This window comes from Limulus polyphemus, unplaced genomic scaffold (genome assembly GCF_000517525.1).
Source record: "Limulus polyphemus unplaced genomic scaffold, Limulus_polyphemus-2.1.2 Scaffold1348, whole genome shotgun sequence".
Taxonomy (NCBI): Eukaryota; Metazoa; Arthropoda; class Merostomata; order Xiphosura; family Limulidae; genus Limulus; species Limulus polyphemus.
In genome coordinates this window covers 83,880-94,995 of record NW_013666958.1, presented here as the reverse complement: position 1 = coordinate 94,995, position 11,116 = coordinate 83,880, and the positions used below count along the sequence as shown (strand labels likewise).

Genomic DNA, 11,116 nt, shown 5'->3' with positions numbered 1-11,116 from the left:
AAACATATTTTTCTTAAAACACAGAATGATAAATAGAGAACTAAAACAAACAATTATATCTTCTAGTTACGACCTTTGTACTCGGTTGCTGCTTTACGTAGATTGCTAAACCTTTAAAAATTTTGCAAATAGAGGATATGAAACAAAATAATTTTTTAGATTTGATATATACATTTGAAAAACTAAAAAAATCATAAATTACTATATTAATACATAGAATTCCACTATAATTTATCAAGCTTAGAAACTAAGATGTATTTTATTCTAAAATAACATGAAATTTTAAGCAGACTAAAGACACACCCTACCTCATTGAAATATTGATACAAAAGACAGAAATGGTGCCAAGTCAATTAAAATGGCTGAGAAAGCCACTAAGGGGACATTCTGATCTTCCGATTGGTTATTCATGTCATATATAGAAGTGTATATAAGGGAGCATTTCCGAAAATGGAAAGAGGTGGGCAGGGTGCCACTGTGTTTGATTTATGACACGAGCAATATCTTAGCAAATTGAAAAGATAAGAGGCTCTTATTTTATATTCTAGCTTATCAATATTGGTAATTTGAATTTATAATTCAATCAAAACTGTAGACTTAGTATTTTGACTTCACAAAACATCTAATTTGAACCAGTGCTACATTCAACATAACATGTGACACTCAAAAATTGATGTTTATCTGTGTTTTTTTAATATTTGCTTTTAAATTAAGTAATGTATAGTACTAAAGTTTGAATTATAATCTTCAGTTGGATACCAAAGTTATTGGTGTAAATTCATGAAATAGTAGTTCAATAAAATTCTGAATGTGTGTCAACAAATGAGATAATATGACCTTTCACCCATGACCCATTTGACCACTTTGTACTTGTTATAGTTTTGTACTATGAACTTTTATTATAGTATGTGTATCTTCACAAAATTTAGCAGACTTCCAGTAAACACACATCTTTTACATTCAAAAAATCAGAATTTTTAATGAAGTATTTTTAATAAAGATTTGTCCTTGAATATATCGAGTCTTTTTTTTTTACTAGTATTAATGCAAAATGAGTTTCATGTTAAGATTAAAAATACTTTTCTTCATCTCCAAAATCTCAAATTTCTTTTGCATAACTTCCAAAGCCTCCTGAATACATTTCAGACTTTTTTTTTCGCTACTCTAATTCTATACAAGTTTGGTCAGATTGACCATCCTTGTAACCACCAAAAAAAAATTCAAAATAGGTCTAAATTACCATCTTTTTCTTTTTAGTATGACTGCAACTTGTAACATGAAACTACATTTGTTTATCCTAAGTAGTTTTAAACGCGTAACAGTATACATCTATTTATACTCAAAGTTTATTGTTTATTGCCCATTAAATATTGTCTAACTAATATACATACCATTATAAGTTGTAAATCACTTGCGAAATGTGCAACTCACGTTACGCTATTGAATTACATTACTCATGAGCTACTCCAAGCTGCTTCCATGCATTCCTTGTGAAAATTTTTTTATTTTATTATTATTGTTATTATTATTTATTCTATCTAATCTAACCTTAAGGAATCTAAAGAGTTTCCTATTTTTACGTTTTAGTTACTTTTATAATAATAAGTAAAGGATACACATGAAAAACAAAAAATAAATTACTTACCTGGGCCTCCTTTTTTTTTCCTGTCGATGACACTTAAGCCTACTTTTTTATTTAATTAAATAATGCACTAAAGAACGTAGAATAATAACATGCAACAAGCAGACAAAGTTCCATAATTATTGCAGTTTTTCTGGCTTTCTAACTATGCGACAAGAGCTGTTACAAATTCATCTAAGCTAGTCAATGTGTTTTCGTGGGAACGAAGCTTGTACTGAAAGAGAAATTGACATTTAATAGATGAAAGCCTTAGCTTTCTATAAGTTAAAAATCATATAGTATTAAATGTAAGAGAGAACTATTGACAAATACTGAAAGGATGTGACAGGTGGGTGTGGCAAGAGGGGTCTGAATTTCTATTTGATGGCTCTTAACCAAACAAAATTGAATGCAATGACAATTATGCTTTATCTAAGTGATGACAATATTATAATAAGTAATTTATTTAAATTTCATATTCCTTTGAGGGGTAGTAAATAAATTAGAGAGGGGGAAATGCCTAAAAAAATGTTGCATTTCTCACACAAGGGAGATTCAGGATTTTTATAATATTGCCTTATAAAATTATGGAGGTAACCAATAACTACTAATCTATTTATGCAGGGGGATGATGTGAGTGGAAATACAAACAAAGAGCATCATAGCTTGGGTCCTTTGATCCCATATTTTCATGATGTCTTTTGTTACTTATTTATGGAATGGATTTTACTATTTTTAGCATAGCAGGATTACCATATAGCCATGAATCACAAGTTTACTTTCCATGGCATGTTTTTTATTAGATCTTGCTGTGTTTTAAGTCTTACTGTACACCTTTCAAGTGTTATCTGCTAGATTAGATATTGTGGTTGTTTTCAATGTCTTGATTCTAGTTCCTTTTGAGTCTTTATACCTTTGTAATTTGAAGTTTCTTTCTTTGAAACTTATTTTTTGCTCTTGCTAGGCACTGAATAGTGAAAGTTGTGTTAATATTGACATTCATCACATCCTTTTCTCACAGCAGTTGTTTTTGTAACCAAATTCTTATTTTTTCTTCTAAAGACTCAGTTTGTTGATAGGCCAAGGTGCTTTCCAGTTATTTTATCACATCCACTTGTTAATGATAGCATTTCAATCCTTTTCAACTCCTGTCTTTTGTTTGTGTAGGAGGATGCTAGAATGCTGAATGTAAACATTTTTTTTTAATTGCAAATGCTTGTCCATTTCATTGTTTTTTGAGTTGAAAGCTACACTCTCTCACTTGTTGAATGAAATTATTTATTGTGATCTGATCGAAGATCATTTGTAGCTTTTATAGATTGCGTCTCTTCAGATTTGACAACTTTCTGTGTCTTTTGCTGCTGCTGCCCAAATGCTTTCTTGATCTTCAAGTTGAGATGTGAAAGATGTCTCATACCTTCATAAGTCATTATTAACATCACATCCATAATGAAGGGATTTTGCCTTCCCATGCTTGGAATGGCAGAATCATCTTCACAGGATTTAATAAAGTGAGTACTTTTTTGACATTTATTTTTATTCCCCTTAAAAGAAGTGGCTTCCTCACTACTTGTGGCAGCAGTAGCATTGAAGGGAAGTTTGCATCTGGGGGCTCTCCACTGCTATAACTGATCTTAGTGTAGTAGAACCCCTTTCCTGGTGGAGAGATTGAAAACTGTTCACTGTGTTGCATTTGGGTTGGAATTTCAATACCTTTGCACTACTCTTGAGGTTAATGCTTGTCATTGATAAGATACAAGTCAACATCTTTTCCAGTACCCTCCTGGTTGGGATTCCTTGACAGGTAAGCATGGTTGTTTCAGAATATAGATTTCAGTTTCAACAAGTTAAGATTGTTGTTGTGAAATATACTTTTACCTAAAGATATATGTAGGCTGGATTCTGCTCACAGACCTAGTGAGTTGAGTAGTATGTACTAAGGGTGCTTCTTCACATCAGGTCCTTAGACTGGGGTTTTGTCATGGGGTCAACAGTGGGCTTCTAATGAGTATGATATCACTGGGTCCAGCTGCAAAAATTGTCTTACTCTTTCATGAGGGCATCAATAATACCCTAGCCAATTAGATGTTAAAATACCAGATTTTTTATGTTCTGTCTTTACACTGATTTACAGAACCACAAATTTCTTTCTTTCTCAGGAGTGGCAGGTGCTTATGCTTCTTGTCACATCTTCTCTGTTGGTGTGAGAAATGTAGCTAAATGTTATAGTAGACATATAATATTACATTTGAAACTAACATTTTAGAATTAAAATTGAGGTCAAAAATACACACTTACCTCTACTATAACTATCCTGCCCTTCTTAAACTGGTGGTCTGAGACAAACCGGGCTCATATATGGCAGCTAGAGTTACTAACATATATATAAACAGTCATATTGCCTTGTGGAGGTACAGAATACAGGAATGCAAAATATATGAGAAGAATTTTGGGATAGGAGAAAAGATAAAATTATATATATATATATATATATTTCTTGTAATGAACCAAGAACTGTATCTTAAGGTTATAGCAGAGGTATTTCTTTCAACTTTATTATTTTAATTTTTAATTACTTCCTATCACACGTACAATATGTGTGTTGATAAAATACTGTCATCTGTTAAACTTTCCATGAATTGTAGAATGATTACTTGGTAAAAGACAATCTTTAAATCATATTCTAGGATGTCCATGTGTTGATGCATCGTTGTAATCTATTATTTAATCAAGAGCTATGGGATGACTATGTTCCAGCAGCTAAGTTGGTTATGCTTAGTCACTGCCATCAGACTCAGAATCAAGAAGAAGTTAATGGTATGACTGCTGATAATTTTATATCTTCAAGGTTTCTTGTGATCAAACTATGAACTTAATTTTTATAAACTATTACATCTTACAAACATTGGATATTACCTGAAAACTTTGTTCATTTCTATTTCTATTTTTAATTTCTTGAGTACTTTTTCATGTTTTTTTCAGAAGTGGCACAGGTAATGGTGTACTTTTTTTTTACCATTCAGCTATTGTGTTAATGTAGTCAATAATGAAAAGTTATTTGCTGATTATTTAAATGTTTCATTGTAAATATAAAAATGTACATACTTTATTCCCAAAACTCACCATGAATATCATTAACAAAAGTTCATTTCTTAGTTTACTTTGAATATAAAATGAAATTGTAAATGAAATACATTACTCCAAAATTTCAAGGAACAAAATTTTACTATTAGTTTGTTCTCACCTAAATGGACTCGCAGCTGAAATTATAGCTATTTTTGATAGCGTATCATCAGTTACAACCTATGGAATGTGAGTATCCTTAAAATCCTTATGATGAGTGCTAGGGCCAGACTAATCAATGTTTCTGAGGGTGACATTGAACAAAAAGATATATTTGGTAATGAATATGTGCACCTCTGGTATTGATACAATCTCTGCTCCTGGGAGCCATTTTTTGCTCAGTCAATGAAGGATCCTGTTTCATTCCTCAATAAGTGTGACACCAGATGCTCTGAAGTGATAAATTAAGGCATCGATGTACATAATATCCAAGGTGATCTTGTAGGTTCTATATCAGAACAACCTAATGGCCAACACATGACTTGTATGTTTTCTTGTTCAAGGTAGTCTATCATAGTCTTGACAGTATGACTTCAGTCATCACCTGCATCAAAACAAAGTCTGTTCCAGTTACACGCACAAAAGTTTTTACAGCTGTGTTTAGTACTATATTGATGAGTGGTAGGTTTGTCCTTTGAAAGCACTATAATGTAGATGCATTTATGCTGATGCTTTCCTATACCTTAACTAAAATGTCACCAAAACATTCATAGAAGTGATGTTGCATTGAGAATATTTTTTACTGTGGCTTTTCAGACTTGAGTCCGCTGATAATATGTAGAGACATGAAATGTTGACTCCTATGTAAAGAGTAAAGGTGTATAATGACACTGCTACTAATTTTGAACTTGACAGAAAGTATGAAATACCTGTGCAATAAACAGTCAATCTAGAAATGCTTATTGGTTTTAACACTCTTATTACTGTCCTGATGACCATGTTGAGTACCTGAGAAATGGACTAGTGATTTCTAGTGGTCATGTTGTGGAGATATCCCTCTTAGAAGTGTGTTATGCTGCTGGAAACAGCATGCTTCAGTAACTATTCTCATCCTGCAGCAGATTGATTATATTATAGCATTTGTTTTGTTCATTTATTGTGATTAATAATATTCAAATAATGTATAAAATGTAGACGTATAGTGGAAATATTAAAAATGATAAACAGGTAGGTTCTAGTTGCAAGACAGGTAGTTTTATACAGACTAGTAGCATGTGGAAGACAGGTAATGTTACACAGATTACTAGCATGTGGAAGACAGGTAACGTTACACAGGTTACTAGTGCATGCAAGACTAGTGCTAGTATTAAACAGACTACTATCGTGAAAGACAGGTAGTGTTATACAGACTACTAGCATGTAGAAGATAGGTACTGTTATACAGGTTACTAGCATGTGGAAGACAGGTAGTGTTATACAGATTACTAGCACATTAAAACAGGTAATGTTATACAGATTACTAGCACATAGAAGATAGGTTGTGTTTTACAGACTATTAGCATGTGAAAGACAGGTAGTTTTATACAAACTAATAGCACGTGGAAGGTGGGTAGTGTTATACAGACTACTAGCATGTGGAAAACAGGTAGTGTTATACAGATTACTAACATGTGGAAAACAGGTTGTGTTATACAGATTACTAGCACATAGAAGATAGGTTGTGTTTTACAGACTATTAGCATGTGAAAGACTGGTAGTTTTTATACAGATTTCTAACACACTTAGACAGGTAATGTTATACAGACTACTGGCATGTGGAAGACAGGTAGTTTTTATACAGATTACTAGCACCTGCAAGACAGCTAGTGTTGTGGAGACTACTAGCACTTGCTAGACAGGTAATGTTATACAGGCTAACTAGCACGTGCAAGACAGGGCCCATCCAAAGATTATACAGGCTTGCAAATTTAAACTTCATAAAAGTTGTTTTGGTTTTAATAATGGATTTTCCATAATTCAGCTATGCAGATATCGAAAATAATATTCATTTTTTTTTATCACATAACAATTTTTATTTATATCAAATTTCCAACAAATTTACCACAAGTATAACAGAATATGTTTGGTTCATTTACACAATATCTTGTTGCCATAGTAACAAATAAATATTATTGAATTTAAAGAAATAATGTCAAAGTGAACAAGAAAACCATCGCAGGCCAGTGTTATAAGTTTTAACCTGAGGCTTATTGAAATATTATAGATTTCAAACCTGGACTTATCCAAAGATTATAAATTTTAGGTTTAGAAATGTGACCAGCTATTAGGTAAAAATGCAGATTATTTATGATTTTTCCATATTTACAAATTTGTCTAAAATGTTACATATATACAAATTACAGTTTTAATTTTTTTTTGATAAAAATATTAGGTGTATAAAAATGACAACTGAACTTGAAATGTATAAGCAGTTATTTTGTTTAAGCTAGATGTTCGTCATGAGCTGAAGGAAAATGTAAATGTGGAATACTGAGTTTCCCATTTTCAAATATTTTTTTAATGTATGAGCATAATAGCATTTGCATATTTCTAATTGTTAATTGATATTATTACCAAAGTTTTCCACATACACTGAGGCTGTTCATAATTTCATGATATCTGTGATCACACCTTTAGTATTCTGCACATGATACTGCAGATTAATATCTGCAGAAAAGTTTTTGTTCTTACATATGTTTGACCTCTTATTAATATTTTTTGGCCATGTTTCTACATGCATTTGATGTGTTTTATTCATTTAACACTCACTCACTTTATCCTTTATATGTTGTTACCACCTTTTTATGTAAAAGTTAGATGTTTCTTTTATAATTCTGACTGTTTTAAGAATTAAGAAGCCTTAAAGATCTTGGTGGTCTTGAGTGCAGATATAAAATATTATTTAAAGTATTTTTATTGTGTAGTTAACTTTCAAGGAAGTTTTTATGTATTTCAGCTGTATTTAAAAACTTGTCTGTGAGGAGAAGGCTGGAGGCACTACGAGATATCAGGAGAAAGAAGGACGTAGGTAAGCATTTTATGCATGTATTTTACAAATGCAAGTTTCGTTTGTTCATATTATTCACAATACATCATTAACTCTCTCAACCACATGAGCTTGTTTAAAGTCTTTAATAATTTAATACCTTTAACTTTTAATATAGTGTGTATATCTTCATAAAATTTGGCAATCTTTCAGTTAATATTATAAGTCTTTCGCATACAAAACTCGTATTTCTCAGTGAAGTATTTTTAATAAACTAAAAATAGATTTGTCCTTGAATATATTGAATATTGTTTTGAATAGTTCATGTGCAAAGTAATTTTTAACTTAAAATTAAAAATATTTTTCCTCATCTCAAGAATTTCAAATTTCCTTTGTGTAATCCATAAAACCTCCTAAATGCATTTCAAACTTTTTTTTCAGTAAAACTTTATAGTTTATCTGTTATTTTCTCTACCCTATCTCTACCCTAAACGGAATCGGTCAATTCGATCAACCTCGTAATCATAAAAAAAATAAAATAAATTGAAATACATCTAAATTACCCTCTTTTTCTTTATAGAATGACTTTAAATTATAACATGAAACTACATTCGTTTATCCTAAGTAGCTCTAACTTTGTAACAGTATACATCTATTTATAGTTAAATTTTATTGCCCCTTGAACCATGTCTAACTACTATCTGTGCCATTATAAGTTGTAACTCACTTGGGAAATATGCAGCTCATGTTACGCTAATGAATTACATTACCCACGAGCTACTATGAGTTGCTCATGTGTATGCCTCGTGAAACATTTCTATTATAATATTATTATTTATTTTACCTAATCTAAACTTAACTAACCTAACCTAAAAGGATCCCTATTTTTACATTTTAGTTATTTTTATAATTAGACATAAAGAATATACGTGAAAAACAAGAAATGAAATACTTAACCAACCTTCTTTTTTCTTGCTGTCAAACATATGAAAAAAAATTTGTTATGCTATTCATTATCATTCTTGTATTCAGAGCTTTAAATAATTATTTCTTTTTCATCAAAGTCCACACAAGTGGGTTTAATTACTTTAGAACACCTTTTGACAAGACAAATTATTATTCTTTATCTCTGTTGTTACTACCATACAAACAATGAAACTTACTTTAGAAATCGCCTGTTATGGCTAAAGTTGCATGCAGGCTAACTTCACTTTTCTTTCACCTTCACTAACTTACTTACTCTCTTTATCTGCACATATTTATCATGCATGACAGTAAAATCTAGAATTATCTAGCTTTCTAGTAACAACATTACATATAACGAGAAAAAGTTACATGTTTATATATAACAAGTAAAATAAAAACTTTTCAAAAAAGGAAGTAAATGTAGGGATGGCACTTGCATCATCCCTACATAACAGTACAGGCACACATTGTAGAAGAATGTTAACACACAAAAATAGATAAATTAAACTCAACTGTGATTGAATATTTATACATATTGCTATATGTTAATCCTATAAGACCCGGCTTCCAAGATTCTTGGCAGATAATGTCGCTCTTGTCATATTTTGTTCCAAAAATAAAACTAGTGGATGAAATTGTTTAAAATTTAACAAGAATGTTCCTAAAAGTTTGTAGTTTCAGAAAAATAAAATATTTGATTTATATTTTTTCTACTATTTCTAATAAAACAATTAGTGATTTAATGTAATTATTTACACCCAGACTCTGAATAATTCATCTGCATAATCTCTAGAACTACCTAAACGAGTATCAAAAGTTTGTTTAAGGTAAATGTTTTTATTTTTCATTTTCTCTACTTTATCACTAACTATTATCATCAGTGTACACTGCAATGAAATGTTTGAAATTAAAAATGGAAATATGTACATACCTTTTAGCTCTTCATAGAAGTTTTTTCAAACTTGTTTTTTTTTAATATGCTTAATTTCACTTCTTTATCTTTTCACTTATAGTTTATTTTTAATTTTCCTTTCCAATTCTTTGTCTTTTATTATTTATGCTTATTATTTATTTATTATTGTTTATGCTGCAGCAATCCCTTTACAGAGACTCATTTCACTAATGTAGATGACACATCTTGTTTATACACTTTCACAATTCAAGTGACAACAAGTTAAACTTATAAAAATCATTAAACCTTTCAAGTATAATTTTTTAAATCACAAATAATACATAATTCACTAAATTATAAAAGTAAGACCTAAATACAATTTAACTGTCTGTTTAACTATAGCATATTTAGGAAAGAAATCATTGTAAATGCTATAGTTGATGAAGCAGACAACAATACTAACAGCAGTTACATGTACACTGTGAGAAAAAGTGTGTGCCAATTAGCTGTTGGTAGAGTATAGTGTAAACTGAGCTCTTTCTAACAACTTTATACACTTTTGTCAAGTAACTACGTGTACATTGTAGATTTCACAGCAAAGTATAGAAAAAAATGGTTGAAAATTTATATTTGTTGCATAGAGAAACCAGCTACAGACTTTAAATTTCATGTACCAAATGGTCAAACACACGTAAATAATGTCTAGGTACTTATATACATTGCTTATGTGGCTAAGAGTGAACCACTGCTAAATTTGAGATTTTTTTGTAGCTCGTGGATCACGTGACATGAAAACTGCAGTTTAAGTGTTGTTTTTTTAAAAGTTTCTTTTGAAATAAAAGAATTATAACTTAGATAACATAAAAATACAAATTATAACATACATTATAATGTTAATTTCATTGACATATATTGGTAGTAAAGTGGTTTAATTAAATTTTGAATGTAATACAGTACATATGTAGAAAAAATGGCAACAGGGACCATAAAGTTAATTCTTTCCTGTGCTATTATATAGAGATGATGCAAATGCCATCCCTACTATCTTGCTTGCATTATTTTTGAAGAACTGATATTAGCCATCCCTACGTTTACTTTCTTTTATGAAAGGTTTTTTTTCATTTTTTTGCTTGTTTTTTAATGCAATGTTTCAATACATTTAGGAAGGTTGTACTTATAACTAACTTCTAAATACAGTGAGGTTCCAACTGTAATATTTATTGTTTATCCATTCATGGCTGGTAATTCCTGTTTCATCCTCTACTTAAGCTTTTCAAAAGAACACCTAATTTCTATAAGAAAGCTAACTTCAAGGGGTAATGATAATGTTGCGTCATCGAGATCACGTGACAATTCTCACGCTCTCTTGTTTCTAGAACTATCCCGTATCTTGGCGAATGGTCTAGTAATTACTAGAAATAGGGTACGCTGGTATATAAAAGAGGGGAAGGTAATGTGTGTGTGTGAAGATAGTGAGTAATTGAACTGCAGTCACAGGGTATCGTTGAAGTTAACGTTCGTTTGCTCGTGATACTGTTTGTTTTAGCGC

The 11,116-nt window shown here is 30.8% G+C and overlaps 1 protein-coding gene across 2 annotated transcripts in view; it reads left to right on the top strand.

Annotated features, from left to right (window-relative positions):
- Positions 1–11,116, top strand: part of LOC106463206 (general transcription factor 3C polypeptide 3-like) — a 153,698-nt gene that overhangs the window by 113,730 nt on the left and 28,852 nt on the right. For both annotated transcript variants that reach the window (XM_013923203.2, XM_022390654.1), the window contains exons 17-18: positions 4,309–4,438; positions 7,680–7,751. In XM_013923203.2, the coding sequence (XP_013778657.1) occupies positions 4,309–4,438; positions 7,680–7,751 (202 nt within the window). The remainder of the gene's footprint in view (positions 1–4,308; positions 4,439–7,679; positions 7,752–11,116) is intronic.